Genomic DNA, 23,532 nt, shown 5'->3' with positions numbered 1-23,532 from the left:
TAAAAATTTTAAAACAAAACAAAAGAACATATTGTTTTTATTTGAATTGCATCCCTTAAGACCTATTGACTGTTTGTTAGACCAACTAGCTCACATGTGGATATTCAAATTTTAAAAATCACTCCAATAATGATTTTCCTAATCTCTGATTCCAATATAAAGAGTAGTTTCTTGTTTTACATTAAGCTCTTTCATCCATCTCAAGTTGATTTTTTTACAGAATGAGAAATAGGCATCTAGTTTCAGACTTCTGCATGTGGGCATCTAGTTTTCTCAGCTTCATCTGTTGAAGTCAAAAATCAAATGATTGTGCCTGTAGGGCCTGCTCTGCTATCCCATTGTTCTGTTTCTGTGCCAGTGTCGTTGATATTTTAACAACTATGTTTCTGTAATATAATTTGAAGCTGGGTCTTATGCTTCCTAAGCACATGTTCTCTCACTTGAGCCAGGCCCCTAGCTCCAAAAAAATAGTTGCTATACATACAAGCTATGATAATGTGACCAGTTGCAGAAACTAGTATGGTAATTGTCATGAGTACTTCCTCTTCAGTACTACCATGACTGTGTATATATTAAGCAATTCTTAGGTATGGAAACAGAACTTTGTGCTTTTCTCTAGTTGGCTTAATTGAGCATAATGGGTTGACTTACAATGATGAATTTTAGATGTCAACTTGACTGGATTAATAGATAACCAGACAGTTGGCAAAGCACTAATTATTCCCAAAGTTTATTACATAGTGTGTCAATTCCTTAAAACTAAGTTGGCATTTGATTAGAATAATAAGGCTGCCAAGGTGTGCCACGTGTTTCCCAGAGGGTGTTTCCAGAGGACTGGCCTGTTATTAAGTGGTTTAAGTTAGAAAGATCCACCCTCCCTGTGGGCAGGCATCATCCAGTGGGGGCCCATCAGAATAAAAAGACAGGGATAAAGTAAATTTCTCACAATTCCCAGCTTCTCTCTTCTAGACCTGGGACATCTTCTGCCACCAGACATTAGAGCCCCAGGCTCTCCACCCCTTAGGCTCCAGGACTTGCACAAGTGGCTCCTGTTTTTCCAAGCCTTGGCCTTAAACAGAGATTCACAACATCAATTTCCCTGATCTGAGGCCTTCAGATCCAGACTGAACCATACTATCTGCATTATAGGACCCCAGGCTTGCAAACAACCTGTGGTAAGACTTTTCAGCTACTACTATCATGTGAGTCAATTCTTGCTTGTACATGGTATATATCTATTTCTATATCTATATTGTTTATACGTATATATTGATAGCCAATTCAGCCACCCTATAGAACTCTGACTCATGCATCAGGAAGGAACTCATCACTTTGAAATGATTTTGCAGTATCTTGTCATTGCAGATTCCTCACAAGATTTGTGAAGGGGAATTCTTCCTTCACATGTGAGACAAAATGGGGAACTAGAGAAGGTTTTCCTTCAGAAGTGACTGGCAGCAGTTATGTGGAAATAGCTTGACTCTATCTTCAGCAATCATGTGTTTCAGATACAATGGGTGGGTCCTTCAGTGTAAAGGTTTGCTCTAGAATTTTTTAAAAATAAACTTGGTCAGTATGAAAGATTGATAATGGGAACCCAGTGGCAGTGCCAAAGTTCCTTCAGGTATTGAAAGGACATCTCAGGACAGACCACAGAGAGCTGGCTGGCTAGAAGAATAAGTGGGATTGCCTGTCACAGAGTTCCTTAACACATAAGCAACACAAGCTGAGGTATCCAGGACAGACGAATAAACAGCAGAGCCATGTGCCATTAAATTCAGAAACAGGAGGGCATTCCCCTTCCTCAAAGACTGTGAGTTGGAGAGTATTTCCTTTGCAACCTCAGAAATTGTGGTTGTCAGCTGAGTCCACTGAAATGTCTGCCTTCCTTGATCTCCTATTGCACTGGTTTCAAGTACTGGCCCCTTAGTATAATTTTTCCAAGTCCTTCCATTTCCTTACAAATGGGGCAATGTCATTATTTCTGATCGAGATATAAAATTCCATTGTGTATATGTACCACGTTTTCCTGATCCATTCGTCTATGAAGGGGCATCTGGGTTGGTTCCATATTTTAACTATGACAAAGAGCCACAGCATATATTGCATCCCAGCATCTCAACTTTCTTGATTTTACATAGTTAATTTTACAGAGATACAAATTGAGTAAATGCTAAATTTCTCCTTGGAATAAATAGTGAATGTATCTTAGCACTTATATCTCATAATGTGTCCTATCTATCCTTATTATTGTACTGCTCTATGCTTCACAGGTACATTCCAAATTCTTGATGTTAGAATCAAAACAACCCTCGTGATATAAAAACTCTGTGTTTGGAAACTACATTTTGTATTTTTTTGAGTCAGGGTGGCTATCTGGCCTTGAACTCTTTCTCCACCTGCCTGCAGCTCCTGAGAACTGAAATTACAGGAATTTGTCACCATGTCTGCTATGGTATTTTAATATGTGTGTGTATTGAATAAAAATTTCATACAAAACTGAAACTAAGGAATGAGGAATCAGTGAATTGGAAAACTACATAAAATCAGGTGGAAAGTTCACAGAAATAGTTGGACACGAATTTAAGACATATTACATTTACCTGTTAGTACAAAATGACCAGTTGTTTTTGCACGGGGGAATTTTTGCTTGTTAAAAATGTTAGCTACCACTTACTGAGTAGGTTCTATGCCACAAGCATTATACCAAGAGATATGGCTGTGTCTTCATAACCTAAGACTAACTGAAGGAGAATCAGTTACAAGAAAAGGAAATGAAGCAGAAGGTCTTTAGTGAACAGGAAAAGCTCTTAAATGAAAGAAAAATAAACCTTCTTTGTAATAGCTGCAATCTGAAAAGCTCTATACAACTGAAAATTATAAAGTGAAAATTTATGAAGCCTTTAAAATTTATTAATTTGTTTAAAAAATAACCTTGGAGAGCCTCTATGGATATGTATATTAACTCACAAAATTGTAATGTTATAGTCAAGTTACCTACATAGATGCAATATGATAACATAGATAGATAGATATAATGAATTATGTATGCTGGATTAAGTTTTTTTATAAAATATGCAATTTTAAATTTTATCTTTATGTTTTTCTAAAAAGTAGTGAACATATATTTCTTAAGGGATAAACAAAATAAGAATGAGCATGATTATTGTGCCCATTGTAACAGATCGTTAAAATATAATTCTCATATGTGAATAGATGATGTTCTAGATATTAAATGAAGCACTATGAATTTTGTTTCCTTCCAAGATTAAAGAACCATTAATTAACAAGCTCCATTTTGAAATAAACAGAATCTCTAGTAAGAAAAGAAAAAGAATGAAATGCATATAAAGCTACTACATATAGGGAGCTACATATAAGGAGGTATTACCAAGATAAATATAAAACATTTATTGGTTTTATCCAAGTGAGGAAAGGATATTGAAAATAGGCCTTATAATACAGCACTGACTTCATTGTCCCAAGTACAAAGCTTCCCACTGAAATTGACTTGGAGAGTGTGGCTTGCAAACTGAAGAGAATTTCCATTTCTTTTTCCTCCAGTGTAGATGGAAGCTGTCAGAAAGGATGATTTTTCAAAGAGTCTGTCATGCCAGATGTGTAGATGGGCATGGGACATAACAAAGCCTTAAAGGTAAAACAAAGAGCCTCAGTGAGAGGGGCAGGGTTCTGGGCTTGCTTCAGCTCATACAATTGACAGCAGAGTCTAAAGCACTAGAAGAGCTCTTCTTCCTCCCACATGATATGTGAATCAGAGCCCACATGGTTGAAAAAACAGCTATAGACAATGTCCCAAATGCTCCAAAGGAAATGCTCCAGAGGAAATCAGGCATTTCTTATAAAACCAATACTGGAGAAACAGAACTTTACCTTAAGAGGCCTGCACCCATTTCTCTCTATCACAGAATACCTCTGGGCGTGTGATGAGCATTCACAGAGTGGTGATGTCCCCATCCTACCTACTTGCACTGTAGTTGAATAACAAATTCGCAACATGCAAACAGTAAGAAACCACTATGTAGTTTAAAACTACGTGTTGACAACTGTATGTATAGAAGAGAAAATCAAAGAGAAAATAGTCAAGAAAAACTCCAAAGGAGCTCATATTAGAACTACCCTCATTATATAATTACTTTTTTCTTTTTATTGGTCATGGGGCTTGAACTCAGCACTTTTGTCACTCAAGGATAGCACTCTACCACTTTGAGCCACAGAGCCACTCCCAGTGTTCTGAAGGTTAATTGGAGATGAGAGTCTCATGGACTTTCCTGCCCTGGGTGGCTTTGAACCCTGATCCTTAGATCTCAGCCTCTTAAGTATGAGCCACAGAGCCTGGCTATAAGTACTTTTAAAATGGAATTTTAAGATAATATGAAAACTTGGAGATATTTCAAATATAAGATCTTTTGGTTGTTCTGGAGATTCATGCATACTGTTCTAATTAGATGAGGTAACTCTTTAATGATCCTTACTAAATAACTACAAATTTGGTCTATATGTACACAGTTATCCCAGGCTATCAGTGACTCAGGCCCAGATTCCAGCACCCCCACATAAACAGACTTCTGTGGAATGTCATATACTTTATATAAAATTGTTTAGTATTTACATGTAATATATTCAATCCTCCAATATACTTTAAAACATATCTAGATTGTTTATAAAACTTAATGTAATACAACTGCTACATCAATGATTATATACTGTAGTGTTTGGAAAACAGTTACAAAAAATGTCTGCTCATATTAACTGTAGATGTAGTTTTTCTTTTAGTATTTCTAACCTGCAACTGGTTGAATCTGTGGAGGCACAGCTCAAGTATATAGAAAGTCAGCTACTTGCACACACACACACACACACACACTACTATATATGTAGTTATATATAAAATGCATTTTATATATAATTGTGTGAGTTGTACATACATATGTGTAATGTAAATATTTGTGGCTATATGTGTGTATATATATTTATTTTAACTTTACATAGCTGTAACAGAAGCAAGCAAACTCATCAAAACAAATGATGAGGATGCTAAGAGGAGACACTGATAATGAAATGGAGCATAATTTTCTTCCTCAAGCAAAACTAAAAGAACTCTTCTTTATTCAAGAGAACATGAGTGTTAAAAATGTTGCAGTGATTGGCGCTGGGGTCAGCGGATTAGGCGCCATTAAGAGCTGCTTGGAGGAGGGGCTTGAGCCTGTGTGTTTTGAAATGAGCAACGACATTGGAGGATTGTGGAGATATGAGGTAATTTTGTAGAAGTATTCCGAAGTTACAATGCTGTTGCTATGTAATAAGAAACAGAACTCTGACAACATTCAAACTGTTTATTCCTTAAATATACTTTTCAAAGTAGTGGTTATCTTATAGACAGATAAACTGAAAACTTTTCAAATACTTTCATTTCCCTGACAACTCCATGTGACATACTTCTGATACTAGCTGCCAGTTATATGGATGATAAAGCTAAACTTTAGAAAGTATGTGTACTTAGGCTTCTTCCAGACTTGACAAAGGACCCAGGAGCTCCTAAATATTGGCTCTGACATTTTACTCCAAATTCAACATACAGAATTCCCTTGTACATTGCTTTGTGATGTCAGACACTGGAAAAGTTATCACTACTGAGAAAGATGTCTGTTAATGATTATAAATACAGTCATGTAGAAATTAAAGAGATGGATTTATATCATGAACAGTGTCTTTGTTAGATTTCCATCACAGTGACAAAATGCCTGAGAGAAATCAATAAACAGAAGGAAGAGTTTATTGAAGGTTATGGTTCAAAGCTTTCAATCTATGGACACTTGCTCCTCTGGCTTTGTTTCTGTGACAACCCAATATAGCATGGTAGGAGAGGAAACCTGAGAAGTTTTGTTCACCTCGTGGCAGCTATGAATCAAAAAGGAGGACGAGAACAGACTGGAGTTCCAGTTACCCCTAAATGGCAGGCCTCCAACCATCTAACTTCCTTACACTAGCCCCAGATTTTAAAAATTCTTCTCCCTCCTTCCATATAGGGTGCATGTTTTACAGCATCATCATAAGGTGGAGACCAAGCTGTAGTACATGCACCTTCTGGAGAATTTCTAGAACCAAGCTTTTGTATCTGGAGAATTTCCAGATCAAAAGTATTATTCTAGCTGGATAGAAGGAAGTAATACAATATTAACTATAATGTGTGACTAGGGATGTGGTTCAGTGATGGCATTCTTGCATACCACACACGTCCCTACATTTGATCCTCAGCATTGAAAATATCACTACTACTACTACTAATGTCTTTATAAATGATGTTTTTAAAAAAAATCAAACACTTGCTCTCTTAAACACTTGCCAACATACTCATTTTTGTCTATTTTATCCACTAACTTGTTAAAATATCTCACATTTCTGTGATTTTTCTGTTCCAAATCATGTTTTTTTTTTCATAGCACCTTTTTTTCCTAGCACTTCTCCTAACCCAAATACCTTTCATTGTGATTCTGATATTGTTCCTTGAAAATTTCTCTCTAACACTTTTTGTGTTGGTTTTAGTTTTATTCATCTTGGTTTTATGTATTTGTGGTATTTTTAGTATCTACAACAATTTTCTTATTGTGATACAATTGCTGCTATCATTTTGGGTCCATCACTATAAACACAGTTCTACAAAGAGATCCTTCCTTATGAAAGTGAGTCTCATGTTTCCATTCTGTTGGGCAATCTCATAGAAACTAAGCATCAAACATGATTTTTTAATGACAAATACATATGAAATTGCAAATCTGTTCATCTCTACCACATTCTTTCCTATGTTCCTGGATCTGAACTCTATCACCCTGGATCATACCAACCCTATGCTTGATGTGTTTCTTGCAGGAAATACCTCAAAGTGGAAGTCCCGGGATATACAAATCTTTGACCTGCAACACCTCCAAGGAGCTGACAACCTTCAGTGATTACCCTATGCCTGACCATTATCCCAACTATTTGCACCACTCCAAAATGATGGAGTATCTTAGGATGTATGCCAGTCATTTTGGACTTATAAAATACATCCAGTTTCAGGTAAGGGGTAAAACTCCATCTACATAGCCGGAACAAGCTGAGGCATGATTTCAATTCGCATTTCTCACCAGAATTCCAAAAGTAGCATCATGATTTCTCCATCATGGTGATGGGTGAAGATTTGTCTTATCTCCTACCCCAGAGGAGCCTTGACATGGAATTTAGTCCTAAAATCTTCTCCTCAATTAATTTTGCTAAATAAAAATACAGGTTGAAGGAAATAAAATCAATGCATTTTGTTCTCGAACATGCCTTGATCCTTGGAAAAGGATAATTTTAGGAAGTGTATACTCACAAAATTCCTAAAGAGATATAAATAGAGAAGTTATAATGTGCTTTATTTATGTAAACACATAGCTCTGGGATAACCATGGAATTCTAGGAAAAACAATACTCAAGAAGTGATAGCACTTTTGTTCCTTGTTTCCCAGACAAAGGTGTGCAGTGTGAGGAAGCGTCCTGATTTTTCATCCTCTGGCCAGTGGGATGTTGTGGTAGAAGTTGATGGGAATCAGAAAGCTTATGTCTTTGATGGAGTCATGATCTGCATTGGCCAATACTCAGAAAAGTATTTGCCCTTACAAGATTTTCCAGGTATTTAACTGATGAGTATGTGGAAAAAACATTTTGATTCCACAAAATCTTAGTACTTCTGAGATCATAACCATTTGGCACTGTGTTTATATGACACAATGGTGTTACTGAAAAAGGTGTAACTTTCTGAAATACTCAGGAACAATCTGCTACAAATCATACTGTTAAACATTACCTGGGAATAGGCATTCTAGAAAGATGAAGCAGTCTATGAAAAGCAGCAGACTGTAAAACTACTGAGACAGCTCAGGGAATGGTATACATTTATTATGGCTGGAGCAGATGGGTAGACAGGGAGAGGTAGGTCAAAGTCAATGAAAACCCATGATAATGTATATATGTATGTGATATATATATCACAAAGAAGATATGCCATCACATTTGCATTTCCTAGGGACGAGTCTTGCAGTGGAACAGAACATTAATAAATAGGGACACTAAAACATAGCAGGAAATTCAATAATGAAGATCTTTAAAGCAGCCGATTAGAGACAATGATGGAATGTTGAGTGAAGCCATGGTAGTAGGACTCAAGAGAGGAGGACAAAATTTCAAGAGATGTTTTAGAAGCCATGAAAAAACACTAAATGAGTAAAAGAAGATGACAAGATAATTTCACCTTTATACCATACTTACCAGTGTAAGCCATTTTTTTCTGCAACTTGTTTAGTAACTTCTAATCACTGAGGTTTGAATCATTCAGAAGAGTAGCCATTAGCCAAATCTCACCACTTATAATTTGAAATGTGACTAATGTTTTCAATATAAAAGAAATACTAGACTGTGAAGATATCATCAAAAATATAAAATATCTCATGAATATCTTTGTTTTTATAATATGTCAACATTTTAGATTATGTTAAATAGATTATTAAAATTAATATGTTTTAATACATTTTTCAAATTTAAAGTTGCATGTGTGGTTTCCATTTAATTTCTTTGGTTAATTTGACTTTATATTGCTTAGAACTTTTATATATTTGTAAATTCCTTCACAAAATAACAACTAGAGAAGAGCTTTTTTATGTATGAATAAATAATAAGACGAAAGGCAATAATCATCAATGGTAACATAAATAATCATACTGAGAAAATTTAAGATTGGACATTTTTAAATTATATTACTATTTGATGTTTGTCTGTCTTAGCTTGCTTCTTATCACCACTGAAGATTTTTTTTTCTCTTAGACAATCTCACTCTGTAATATTGGCACCAACTGGCCCACAAGAAAGGAGATTTAAGTCATATTACTTCAGATATGAAAGTTAACCACAGCTTCCCACTTCTCTTAGTAATTTGAGGGTTTTGAATCTTTCCTCACAGGGATCAAGAATTTCAGAGGCAAATACCTCCATACCTGGGAGTACAAGCACCCAGATAATTTTGTGGGGAAGAGAGTGGTTGTGATTGGCATTGGGAATTCTGGAGCTGATGTGGCTGGGGAGATCAGTCGTGTTGCTGAGCAGGTTTGGCATTATACATCCATTCTGTTCTTGGGTATAAGCTTCACACCTGGAGAGTATGGGCCGTGGGACCTAGACTTTTGCTGTTGCTTCAACTGTAGTACCTATTTTGACTGTTAACAAAGAAATGGTACATTTTTTTTTGTCTTTTGGCCATTAGAAATGGTACATTTTAACTCCGATTCTACAAGAGTGAAAAAACACAGAACATCAGAACAACAGTACCTTTCTATGCCATAATGCATTCCAGCCATGATCACAGAAGAGAGCAAGTAAATAATAGTCAGATAGTTTAAAATTAGTCAGAATATGGTCAAAATATTTTCTGTATGTGAATGAAAATGGAGCAATGAAATTTGTTGAGATTAGTTTAAGAAAGGAGAAAGGGGGTGAGGAACAGTGATGGTGTGGGGAGTTTCACTAAGGTACACTGGGTTCATATGTAGGCATTTAAAAATGATACCCCTTAATGGATGCTAATTTAAAATGCAGATGAAAGAAGAATTATCCAGATATTATTGTACTATTAAAAATTCAAATGAAATAAATTTTACAGAAAACATACCATTAATTTACTGAGGGGTATATGGGTTGGGTCCATATCTTAGCTATGGCAAATAATACTATAATGAACATAGTTGTGCTGGTAGCTTTAGTATGGCCTTGTGTGTGGTCATTTGGATAAATGCCCAGGAATGGGATTGCTGGGTCATATGCTTAGTCATTTGAGGAACCTCTATACTGATTTCCAGAATGGTTGAATAAGTTTACACTCCCACCAACAGTCTAGTAGTGTTCCTTTTTGGCCACATCCCCACCAGCGTCTGTTGTTATCAGATTTCTTGATAATGGCCACTCTAACTGGGGTGAGGTGGAATCTCAATGTTGTGTTGATTTGCATTTCTTTTATGGCCAGGGATGTTGAACATTTCTTCATGTGTCTACTGGCCATTCTTATTTCCTCTCCAGAGAATTCTCTCTTTAAATTTTTAGCCCACTTATTAATGGGGTGGTTGTTTCTTAGAGAATTTGTTTTTGGAGGATATAATTTTATGAGCTGTAGGTATATTTAGATATGAGACCCTTGTCTGTGGTGTGACTAGTAAAGATCTTCTCCCAATATGTGGGCTTTCTATTTATCTTGCTCACTATGTCCTTTACCATGCAGAATCTCTGCAGTTTAATGCAATACCACTTATTCCCTTTGATTTGTTGTGTTTCTGGGTGTTTATTAAGAAAGTTTTCACCTGAACCAAGGAGCCCTTGTGTTTCTCCTATTCCTTCCTGTAATATTTTCAGGATATCTGCTATTACCTCAAGGTCTTTGATCCATTTGGAATTGGTTCTGGTGCAGGGTGATATATACAGGTATATAGCCAGATATGCCAGCACCAAATGTTGAAGAGGCTGTCTTTCATTGCCCCATTCATAAGGAAATGGAAAGACCTGGAAAATTATATTAAGTGAAACAAGCCAGGACCAAAGAAATACAGGTTGCATGGTTTCCCTCATTTGTAATCATTAGAATATGTCTATGATATTCTTACCAGAGGATCATAATAGCCCAACAGCTAAGTGCATAGAACTGTATATAAAGAAACATATCAAAATGAACTTCAAGAATTGGAAGCAAGAGTCTTTTTATGTACTATATGCAGTTATTTCTATTTTTTCTTTCTGTTTTAGTTTTCAGTACCCAGTACATAAGCTTATCTGATCTGTGGAAGGGAAAGGGATTTACAGAAACAGCAGGACAAAGGATGACCTAATCCAACAATGATACTCACTAGACCCTATGTTGGAAATGAACTTTATAACTTGAGGTGGGGGGAGTGAGGAGGAGTAAGTGGAAAATATGAGGAAGGGGGTAACAATGTTAAAAAAAAAAAGGAATGTACTCATTACCTTACTTTTGTAACTGTAACCCCCCTATTCATCACCTTTATAATAAATAAAAAAGAAAAAAAAAAGCATTAGAGTTAGGATTAAATTGAAGAAGAGCACAATAAGCATAAGTAAAATTGCACTGTTGATCTATTGAATGAAGGGCAGAAATTGTGTGTGCTCCCATTGATGGTGAAGAAAATAAAGATTAGGAAAAGAAAAGACATTTTATCTCTGTAGTGACAGTTGTTTACTACTAAGAACATGGAGGTCTTACTTTCCAAGATTAAAAATTAATATTTGGTTTTGATTCAGGGTTTCCAGCAAGAGTAAAAATTTCAGCATCTAATGTTGTCTATATGAGTAGTGGACAACCAACCAGTTTGAGGGCCCCTAGCTATACCAGGCTTTCTAAACTAGAAATATTAATATATGCCATGGATCTCTGTGATTATAACCTCACAAGCTAATGAAGTTGTATTTTCATTATAAATTTGTTTCTCAAAGTCTCGCCTAATAACTGAAAATATGTAGAAAAATACTTATCAGAATATATATTGTTTTCCATACACTTTACACTTCATATATTGAATATTCTATATGATAATGTGGGGAAATTCCCAGGATAAATCTTCAATCATTATGTTTATAGTTAGATTTTTCTGTTTATCTTGATCTTTATATTCAGATACATATCTATCATTCATAAATTAAGATCAAAAAAGCTTACAGCAAAGTTGGATATTATCTTATAACTCCTAGCATAATAACCTATTTATGTTAACTTTTTCCCACATTCTGGGACATAAGAGATTCCAGACTGGTAGTATGGACATTATGATAGAAATAGGTCTGTAACAAAAGAAAGTGAAGTGAAAGGCTTTTTTTTTTATTATAAAATTGATGTACAGAGAGGTTACAGTTTCATACGTGTTAGGCATTGGATACATTTCTTGTACTGTTTGTTACCTTGTCCCTCATACCCCCCTCCCCCCTCCCCCTGTCTCCCCCTGAGGTGTTCAGTAAGTGAAAGGCTTTTAAGCAACTGGACCTGTGTGTGGAGAGAGAAGTAAGAGGAGCCAATAGAGAGGATGAGTTCAGGTGAGAATATTCCCATGATAATTTTGGAAATATTCTGAGAACATGAGATCAGGATAAGAATGGAAAAAAACATGTTACTAAACAGCAACTCTGTCTACTAGGTTTTCCTCAGCACGAGACAAGGTACATGGTTATGGACCCGGGTCTGGGATAATGGAAATCCCATGGATGCTACACTCTTCACTCGCTATAACAGAACAGTCCAAAAGTTCCTCCCTACCTTCCTGATCAACAGATGGATAGAGAATAAATTAAATGCAAGGCTTAACCATACCAACTATGGACTACAGGCTAAACACAGGTAATGTCAAGAACTTAAGGCAAGCAAACAATATGTTTAAGCTACCATACTAGTCAGGAAAATCTGTATGCTATTTGTAAGACATAAAGAGTGCACTTTAATCCTTGATAAAATTTATTCAACTTGAGTAATATTCAAGGAGGTTCGGGTCATTTTACTAAAGTACACCAAAAAAAAAAAAAAGTACTACGGCATGAGGTAATAGATACATATCATTTGAGACTCTTGCCATCTTGCTATGCCAATCTCTACTACCTCTGTTTCACTTTTGCCTGTCAAACACTTCCTGTTCACATTCTTTCTTTCTTTCTTTTTTTTTTTTTTTTTTTGCCAGTCCTGGGGCTTGGACTCAGGGCCTGAGCACTGTCCCTGGCTTCTTTTTACTCAAGGCTAGCACTCTGCCACTTGAGCCACAGCGCCACTTCTGGCCATTTTCTGTATATGTGGTGCTGGGGAATCAAACCCAGGGCCTCATGTATATGAGGCAGGCACTCTTGCCACTAGGCCATATCCCCAGCCCTCCTGTTCACATTCTAATCCACAATTCTATACTTACTTTCAAATCTACCACCAACCAAAATATTTCCATATCTATCTATCTATCTATATCTATATCTGACTACACAATACCCATGCAATACAGCCCAATTGGACTGGCCTCTTCAAGGACAATGGCTTACTGCTTGCCTCCAGTTGCACTTTCCCCACCCACTGCCATACTACAACTTACCACCCAGAACTACAGTGCCTCTGGATGTTATTCCAGGACTCATTCCATAATTGCAAAGTTTCATCTTTATTCTCTCACCACTCTCGCTCTATCACGTTCTCTGACCTTGCCACTTTTCGCATTCTAACTCTCCCTTTTTTGGTTCTGCAGACTGTGTGGTCATTCTTCTGTTTTTCTATTTTTGGTCTCTCCTCCCCATCTGACACTTTATTCAAGTATCTATTCTTGGCCTTTTTTTCAACCTATAGAGAGCTCTTTGCATTAAAATTGTAAAACCCTAGGACAAATAGTAAAATTAAATATTTAAATTAGTATAAAGGCAACAAAAACAAAAGGTTACTATAGAAGCTCTGTATGTGTTTTTCTACCTGTATAGGTAATACAGATAATAAATACATATAGAGTTTCATGACTGAAGTAGTATGTGACTACCTCATACAGGGAGAAAGTATTCAGAAGATGAAAGATGTACTTATTTAATGGTGTTATAGACAAGAAAATATTACTTCCTACTATTAATTCATAACTCAAACTTTAAATTGCAGTTAGTCAGAGAGAGAAAGAGAGAAAGAGAGAAAGAAAGAAAGAAGAGAGAGAGAAAGAAAGAAAGAAAGAAAGAAAGAAAGAAAGAAAGAAAGAAAGAAAGAAAGAAAGAAAGAGAAACAAAGAGAGAAAAGAAAGAGCCAGCCAGGCTGCTCTTGCCTGTAATCCCAACTTCATAATTATTCAAGAGGCATAGATCTGCAAATCACAGTTGGAAGATGAACAGAGACAAATCTGAATGATGCCTATCTCCAATTAACAAGAAAAAAGCCAGAGGTGGAGATACTGCAAGTGGTAGAGTATCAGTCACCAGTGAAAACAGATAAGTAAGAGTACGAAGCCCCAGTACAGCGTGTACATGGGCATAAACAAGAGTGCGCGCACACATGCTTGCATTCACGCACATACACACATACACATTTTATTTAATAATGAAAAATTTTAAAGTAACTTGTATTATCACCTGATCAGCAAAACATGATCAGATCATTATAATACAATATACTGGAAATTAAATACAATTAATGCATTGACTCACCAGATTGTTGTTTCATCCTTATTATAGTTCAGAAGAGAAAATGGAAGCTAAAGTGTTTCTTGGCTTGTCCAAGGTCCCAAAGCTCATATCAGTGTAGGACCATTATTTAGGTCCAGTTTTGACTCTGAAATCAAGTCCTTAAACAATAAATGGAATTGACTTTCGGTGAATACCAATAAAAGTATCAAATTCACAGAACATTATGGTAGCTTGCCATTTATCTACCACAACTATCTCATACTTATTTTTTATATTATATGCTTTTTCATTCAGATTTCTCAGCCATCAGTCTACTTTCGGTGATGACCTGCCAAATCACATAATTACTGGAAGAGTATTGGTGAAACCAAATGTGAAGGAGTTTACTGAGTCATCAGCCATCTTTGAGGATGGCACAGAAGAGAACATTGATGTTGTTGTCTTTGCCACAGGCTACACCTTCTCTTTCCCTTTCCTGGAGGATGAAGCAACCCTAAACAGCCAACATTCTCTTTTCAAGTTTGTCTTTCCCACTCACCTAGAGAAACCAACACTAGCATTCATTGGCCTCCTCCAACCAGTGGGAGCTACCATCCCCACATCAGAACTGCAGAGCCGATGGGTTGTCCGAGTATTTGCAGGTATGTGCTGGTCTTCTCGTGAGCAAAGTAATTATGTACTCAGATGATAGGAGCATACAGAAGTCTTCTGTCCCTATTCTACCAAGTCATCTGAAACTTGAGCATTAGAATTGATTCCTTGGAGGCTCTGTAGAATCTTGTTGTTAATCTCTTTGAGAATCCTATTTAAATGAAATCATCTAAGGAGTGAATGTTAGAAACCATGAGATTAAAACCAGGTTGCATATTAGTATTGATTATTAATTCATGCAGTTCGTCCAGAAGGAAGATTATTTACATAAAACTATATGGGGAAAGAAATTAATCAAAGTTAGAAGGCAAATTAGGGAACACCTACCTGTGACCATATTAAGGAAGTTTGCCTGCTCTCTGTCCAATTCCAAGTATTTGGCTTAGACTCTTGACCAATTTCCCAAATCCTTGCCCAAATAGATGCTTCTGAGCATGACAAAATTATACCAGAAAGAACCAGGACCGAATTTAGCTGAATTGCCTTATTTTTTTCTGAGAACTAAACTGAATCAAATGAATTCCTGGTGGATATATGTGGACACATTTAAACATTACTTAACCAGAAAAGAGTGTGAAATCCTGCCATTTTGAGAAATGTGGATGACCATGGAAGCTAATGTGTCAAGTTATATAAGTTAGACACAGAAGGACAGATGTGAGGTTTTTCTCATAAATGGACTCTTCAAAATGTTAGTTTCCTTGAAATTGAGAATGACATTAGACTGAAATAGGCACTGAAAGATAGCAGGGAGATGCTTCAACATCAACACAGATTGATTTTATTCAGGAAAGAAAACCTGTGGCGGGTCTCCAGCAGAAACTAGAGCTCACTGGGGCTTATAGATTGAGTACCTTTTTGGCTGATGGGAGAGGGGGGACCTGACAGAGCAATTCAGATGGAGAACATTTTTGTGGTTTTGATAGATGATAGCTTGCTAGAGGGTGTTAAGGATGTATCTCTTCACCAGGCTAGGCAGCATAAGCCAATAATGGCTGTGAAGGCTAAAGGAAAAAGTGCTACAGTAGTGGAATTAACCTAAGTAAATGCTGGCAGCTCAACTCTCGCAAATAGCATAGTGCTAATGGAGAATGGTGAAGTGGAAAAGGCAGAGACAGGAAGAGATTGGTCAATGAGGAAATGCCCTAGTCAGATAAAAGGAATTCATGGCCCAATAGAGGGAATGTATTGAATAATAATACATTATATATCTTAGAGTTAAAAAAGAGGCTCCTGAATGTACTATGGAGAAATTATAGAAGTTTAAAGTGATAGTTGTGTTAATTACCCAGCATTGATTATTACCTCATATATACATGAATCAAAACTTTAAATCATATCTCATAAATATGCACATATATTATGTGATGATTAAAAATATGCTAAGGGGCTGGGAATATGGCCTAGTGGCAAAAGTGCTTGCCTCCTACACATGAAGCTCTCGGTTTGATTCCCCAGCATCACATATGTGGAAAATGGCCAGAAGGGGCGCTGTGGCTCAGGTGGCAGAGTGCTAGCCTTGAGCGTGAAGAAGCCAGGGATGGTGCTCAGGCCCTGAGTCCAAGGCCCAGGACTGGACAAAAAAAAAAAAAAAAAATATATATATATATATATATATGCTAAGGGAAATTCATAGTATTCAGGAATTTTGAGTATAGATTTAGCCTGAGAAACAACTCAAAACTTACTTCAAATAAAAAGCTGACTCTTCCTGATGACTTGTCAATGATGGAAAAAATATATCTTGTATAATTTTTACACAGGGTTTTGATTATGAATTCTAAAATAACTTGATTAATGTAGCCATTTTTTTCTTTTTTATTACTTTCAAGTAGCTATACAAAGGAGTTTAGATTCAACATGTCAATTTATGAGCACATCCTGATCAATGTCACCACTTCCATCCTTCTCCCCTATCTCTCCCAACCCCACCCATTTTCTTTCCAAACTACTTTTTCTGTTTATTCATTTCCCTCAGCCCTCTCGACAGTATTGAATTTCTATCTCTTTTCCTCAGGACTGAAAAAATTGCCCTCAGAGAGTGAAATGATGGCTAATACCAATAGAAGAAAACAGAAAATGGCAAACCAGTAAGAAACCTAACCCTAGACAGGCCTTTTGGCATCTCTCAGTATGTAGTATGCATACCTAAATGTAATGGAACAATTTTAGATCACTGATAGCTTGGTGAAAAACTATAGTATGTGAACATTAGCATGGTGAGCCTTATGTATGTAACAACGTACAACCACTATGTGTATAAAACTGTCTGGGGGTGAAATATAAGTCTCTTTTGCTCAATATCCATGGGATGACAGATCTAGGATGTAAGCAGTCTGCAAAGTATGAAATGTAAACTACCTGAGAAAGTAGTTAAATTCAGAATCAAAGGAAAAGAAATAGCTTCAAAAGTCTAATCAAGAGTAACTGTAAGGTGGGCACCATTGGTTCATACCTATAATCCTAAATTCTTAGGTGTGAAGCCAGCCTATAGAGAAGTTTTTAAGACTCTCTCACATGTATCTATTAGTCAGATTTACTCCCTCAATTATTTTCTCCCTTTTGTGACACTCTTTAAATGGGCAATATCTTTATTATCTTTGTATAAAAATCCTTTGTTCTTTTAGCATATTTTATATGAATAGTATTATACTTTCACTCATTTTCCAGAGATTTTTTTACTTTATAATTTACTTTTTAATTTGTAAGTAGCCACTTTTAGTAAATTTATGAATTTAGTCTTCTACTGTAATGTTATATATCTTCTTCTATTTGCCTTTTTGGTATTTCTTTCTAATCTATTCATTTCCCTACCTGATTTATTCATCTTTCATGATGAACCACAATTTCCTCCCAAAATTTTGAAAAGTTTTAATTCTTCTTATTGTTAGTGTAAAGGTGATGTATAGAGGGGTTACAGTTACCTAAGTCAGGTAATGAGTACATTTCTTTTTGAACAGGGTCAGCTCTTTGTTTGTTTTCTCCCAGTGTTTGCCTCCCAACCCTCCTCCCACACAAGTTATATAGTTCATTTTCAACATAGTGTCTAGTGAACATTGGTGTTGCATTTGTTAAAGTAATCTTTCATTCTAGTTTTGCTTTCTTTTACCAAAGAATTATTTAGCAGAGTTTAAATTAAATGTGGAATAAATTATACCAATAGTTTATGTCCATGTAGTTATGCCATACAGTTTATATCCAAAATTAACACATGAAAAGATATTTCATATAGCTTGAAAGCATGAGTTGAGAAATTCAATTTTATACTGTTCTAACAGATCTACCTTGCTAATCAAATTTAGATAGTAAATTCTGCATCTGAGGGAGGGATCAACATCCCAAGTTTTTCATTTATTCACTTGCTCAACATATTTACTGTTACTGTCTTACGGACTTTGGGAAGCTTAATCATGCCAGTGTTATATGTCTTGTGTTTAGAGTATGTAGTACACTAAGGAATCCATATCTGTAGGTGTGTGGAACCAAGACAATTTTTAAGTTGAAGATAATGAATTGAGTAAACAAAACAGATTAAGGGAACAATAATGACAGAAATCTGATATCACATTTCTAACTTTTTTTCTTATTCTAGGTTTGTGAAAAGCCCAAGAGTTGTACATCGAGTACAGTATATTGACTACATGGATGAAATTGCTTCTGAGATAGGAGTCAAACCTAATCTGCTCTCTCTCCTCTTCTGGGATCCAAAGCTAGCCATAGAGATGTTTTATGGTCCGTGTACTCCATACCAGTTTCGCCTACAAGGGCCTGGGAAGTGGACGGGAGCCCACACAGCCATCCTTACTCAGAGAGATCGCATCCTCAAGCCCCTGAGAACACGTGTGCTCAAACAGTCTGAGTCTGCCTCTTCTAGTCTGTCTTGGATCAAAAGTGTCTGTGCTGTCATTTGTCTCTGTATTCCTGTGTTAGTCTCTGTGTATGTGATGCATCATTTAACATTGGCATAGGATTATGGAACTAGGGAAGAGCAAGACATTGATATTTGGTCTGCATACCTCAGCACCATTACACAGGGGAAAATGTTAATATTCTGACTAGCTCACATCTAGATATTTAAATGAAAAAAACTCATGCCAATGTAGTTTTCCTAAGTGCTTCATAAGAGGAGAAGTTTTTTAAATGCCTTTCTTATTTCCATATTTCCACAAGTAGTAGGAAATATCTAACAAGTAGTATAAAATATGATGCTAGAGAGAAATTTGTAGTGGGTTCAAAATGCAGCAGGGGTACTGACTAGACACTACGTTGAACATGAACTATACAACTTCTGGGGGAAAGAGGTTAGGAGGGAAAAACCTGGGAGAAAAATGAAGGAAAAGGTAACATTGTTCAAAAAGAAATCTCTTGTACTTATTACTTGACTTATGCAACTGTAGCCCCTCTGTACATCACTTTTACAATAACAATAAAAATATAGTGGGATTCAATAAACAGACAAAATACAGGAAAATTAAACCAGGTATAAGGCTCAAGTTTACATTGTATGAGCTCGAAGTGCCCCTCACACATAATATATTCGTTGTGCAGAGAACACATTTTTTTCATGAAAAATCTGACAGTGACCACCTTAGCCATCAGATAAGTTTCCCATTAATGCAATATCAATGGAAAATCTTACAGTTCCTAATATGATGCAATAGTAAATTCAAAGTCATTTATCTAGCATTGCTTCCAAACATGTTTAACTGAAATGTAATTATCAAAAATGATCAGCAAATGAAAGCACAACTTTTTGAAGACACCATGCATATACTCTAAAGGAAACTCAATGTCATTTAAAACTAAACTAAAATGACTGGTGGAGATAAAAGAGATGCAATGACCAAATGTAAGATTTACATACACATAGGTGAAGCATTTTAGGAATAGTTGGGGAAATTTTTAGGAATAGTTGGGGAAATTTCCTTTCTCTCTCAACATGATGTTCAGATTTTTATATATAGTGTCCACTATGTGGAGATATAGTCTTCCCATACCTAAATTATTCATGACTTTTGTCATGAAGAGATGTTAAATTTTGCCATTTTCCTATAATGTAAAAAAAATATGAAAAAACTAACTAGACCACTTAGAAAGCAGTTGGCAAACTAATTCCATTTCCAACTATAATCATGACTCTGTACATTGAAATTGTTCATATCATTTCCCCATTTTCCTGAGGAAGTCATGAATACAGGTTGTGACTTAGCCTTTGACAAAACAGGCATGAAACTATGGAGATGGCTCAAGTGGCAGAGACCTCTGAACTCAAGAAATGTGCCTGCAACTGTGTTCATTGCAGCACAATTTGTCATTACTAAAATATGGAACCAACATAGATGCCCCTCAGTAGATGAGTGGATCAAGAAAATGTGGTACAAAATGAAATTCTATGCCTCTATAAGAAAGAATGACATTGCCCCATTTGTAAGGAAATGGAAGAAGTTGGAAAAAATCATACTAAGTGAAGTGAGCCAGACTCAAAGAAACATATACTCTATGGTTTCCCTCATTGGGAATAATTAGTACATGTCTAGGATAGTCCTAGCAGAAGATTACAATAGCTCAATAGCTATGTCCAGATGAACACATAAGATAATGCTAATTGAAATGAACTCCAAGTCTTGGAAACAAGTGTTTATCATTGTTGTTGTTATTTTCAACATACTATGTAAAATTATGCTCTTTTTCTTTCATTTTTCTTTCCCATGGTTTAACCCCTGACAACACTGTAACTGATTTTAGTACCCTGGAACTCGGGAAGGGGAAGGGAATACCAAAATGGAAAGACAAAGGATAAAAAGACAAACCAATGCAACAGCAATACTTAAAAAACTATGGTATAAACCAACTGTACAACTCATGGGGGAGAGGGAAATTGCAAGGGTGGAAGAGAGGGGGAAATAAGGGAGAAGATAACAAGTTGGATAAGAAATACACTCACTGCCTTATGTATGAAACTGTAACCCCTCTGTACATCACTTTAACAATAAAGGTAAAAAAGAAATGTGCCTGAACATTTATTCTAGGCATATTAGAAAATTTCCAAAGAAAATAATTTTAGATATTTTTAACCTTTCCAGGAATTCACTACGTATGGGAATTACACATTCCTCAGTAGGAAATGCCAACGTGTCCCTTATCAGTTCTCTCTCAAGCAATAAAGTATCACTAAGATTGGAAGAGGATGCAAACTTTCATCTTCATATCTCAAGCTGAGCCTCTTCCTCAACTCCTTTAGAACATAACCTAATCATCTTTATCACTAATCAAACAGAGGCAATCAAGTAGAAGCCTGAGATCTCTGTTGGGGTATTTAACCTCAAAGATTAAGTGGTAAAGTTGATATTGAAGAAGGAAGCAAAATGGGACCCAACTAGCCTTCCTGTCCCTAGGTAGGTGAGAAAAGCAGTACAAGCTGCCAGGTGGGCATGCTGAGATTAGAGAGATCATGTAAGAATTAGAATTGGTTGTAAATTTACAGCCTATGTGTAGCACCTTTCAGAGCCCTGATTGTCTGATTACAAAGCTGCATGGATCTAGAAAAGTGACTCCTATTATGAGCTAAATAGGGTCATATCTCCTGTCCTTGTTGTGGTGCCTGATATCACTCATGTTCTGGGGGGTAGGAGGTTGGGGAGGAATCATACCTTCATTTGACTCTGGAAAACAGTACTTTGCAACTGGATTTGGAAAATAAATTGTCTTCACTTGGGAGGGAATACAGCAACATTCCAGGTATATACACAGTCCTCCTATTTGTCAGAGCATGGTAGCTCAAAGCCTTGCTTTGTTCTCATACTCTGTTGATATTACTGATTCCATTACTTTGATAATATCATGCTAATTCTCTCACATATGCTTCAGTAAATCATCTGTGCATTCATCCATGTGGATTATGCAGAAGTTACTAAGTAGGAGTGGTCTACTTGTGTAAGACTCATGTAATTCTTGGCATGGCATGAGATAAAGTGCAGAGGTTCTTCACCTCCATCTCTAAAAAGGTAAGCAGGGTACCTGGAATATTAGCAGGTATTTATTGCTCAGCAATCTCAATACCTATGCTTACTATGTTGGCTAATTAAGAACAAAGACACATAAGCATGTGTTTTCCCCAGTAGGTAACATTTTACAAAGCAAGGATTTTCATAGTTCAAACAAGGATTTTGATAGTCCAGGTTCAGCCTTTAAACATCACTGCACCAGTCTTGCCCATACAGTTATAGGTCATTAATATAACAAAATGATTTGGGCCCCCTGACATGAATAAAGACTAAAGATAACCTTTTTATTTAAAAAAAATCACAGCTATAGAAGGAGCTGAAACCTCATATAAAACCCTGGAAAATAGCAGGTCTAGCAGTGTGCAATTCTCTACCACAGCTGGAGCAATAGATCAATACTTTAGGAGTCACAATGCTAACTGGCCTATAAATGAATAAATAGATGGCCTGTTTCACTAATGAAATCTACTATAGTCTAGACCTCTGCTCTCTGTTCAGTGATGGGCCTGGTCACCAATGAAAGTCTCTCACCCCCCAAACCAGGAGGCTGCCCAGTACCTATGATCTCCCACAAATGTGATTGTTATACCTAGAAATGTTTGGCTATTGTTGGGCTACAGAGAAAGAACCGTCATGTCCAGACTGCTGATGCAGTACAACCCTTCACCACTATTACATGGTCTGAAACAGGAAAAAAAATCAGAGCAGCCAATGGATAACTGTGGGTGGTACAGCAGCTAAGAACTCATGAGCCATTGCCAGTGTTTGGTGGTACTGATGATGAGGCAGTGCACTGAGGGATTGGAGACAATAAGTGGGACAGGGTGCTTTTTTCTGGCAAAAGAGGAGACTAATAATAGAAAAAAAGTAGTTACAGATACCCATTTTACTTATGTGATCGATTACAGAGACTATTCCATATTTGTCATCAATATTTCCTGCTTATATTGTTGAGAATATTTTATTGTTTGTTGATATGTGTGTAATGCAAACAGTACCTTTTCATACTTACTTTACTTTATCATGTAAATAACATTTTTTAGTTTTATATCAGTATTTGTGGATTACTAATTCTTTGTCATAGCATTTGAGTTTTGGAAGTATGTCAGGAGATGGGCAAATATTCATAGCTTTCCTTCCTCATTTGAGAAAGGACTTACACCTTTCAGTTGTATTCAGGGGAGTGGGAATGTTCTTGCCTCTATCTGGACATTATGGATAGTTTAAGGTGATGCATATTAGTTAACAAAGGGTAGATTTGGGTAATCTGAATTAAGAGATATCTAGAAAGCTGGAAAAGGTAAAGTGTATTTAAAGTTGATATGCACAGTGCCTACTCCTTTTTTCTGGAAGGAAATCCAGGTGGTTTGACGTTTGGTTTGAATGATCGGACTAACCTAGGTGTGCCTAGGAGAGTGTTTCCAAGGAATGGACTGTGATTCAGTAGACTGAGTGATGAAGATACACCACCATGTGCACAAGTGCTATCTGATGGGTTAGGGAGTATAACTAGAACAAACATATGAGCTTCCTTAGAGATGGGAAAATGTTCTGTCATTGGATAGAAGAACTCCAAACTTTTATATCTCCCCAGCCCTTGTACATCAGTACCTAAAATAACAATTATTAGGCCCTCAGCCTTAGACAGGGTTAAACTATCAGCTTC

At 36.4% G+C, this 23,532-nt stretch overlaps 1 protein-coding gene across 1 annotated transcript; it reads left to right on the top strand.

The window, feature by feature from the left end:
• The first annotated feature begins 5,139 nt into the window (after positions 1 to 5,139).
• Positions 5,140 to 18,830, top strand: LOC125360148 (flavin-containing monooxygenase 5-like). The gene is made up of 8 exons (XM_048358185.1): positions 5,140 to 5,274; positions 6,889 to 7,077; positions 7,509 to 7,671; positions 8,996 to 9,138; positions 12,222 to 12,421; positions 14,506 to 14,852; positions 16,880 to 16,952; positions 18,455 to 18,830. The coding sequence occupies exons 1-8, from the start codon at positions 5,140 to 5,142 to the stop codon at positions 18,828 to 18,830; spliced, it is 1,626 nt and encodes a 541-aa protein (XP_048214142.1).
• Positions 18,831 to 23,532: the final 4,702 nt, after the last annotated feature.

This window comes from Perognathus longimembris, chromosome 11 (genome assembly GCF_023159225.1).
Source record: "Perognathus longimembris pacificus isolate PPM17 chromosome 11, ASM2315922v1, whole genome shotgun sequence".
Classification (NCBI taxonomy): Eukaryota; Metazoa; Chordata; class Mammalia; order Rodentia; family Heteromyidae; genus Perognathus; species Perognathus longimembris.
This window is presented reverse-complemented; position numbering and strand designations above follow the sequence as displayed.

Excerpts from the sequence above, each read along its gene's own strand:
- LOC125360148 (XM_048358185.1), top strand. The coding sequence starts at position 5,140 with ATGAGTGTTAAAAATGTTGCAGTGATTGGCGCTGGGGTCAGCGGATTA. Across the intron at positions 7,672-8,995 it reads GCCCTTACAAGATTTTCCAG|GGATCAAGAATTTCAGAGGC; the intron begins GTATTTAACTGA and ends CTTTCCTCACAG. Across the intron at positions 12,422-14,505 it reads GGACTACAGGCTAAACACAG|ATTTCTCAGCCATCAGTCTA; the intron begins GTAATGTCAAGA and ends TTTTTCATTCAG.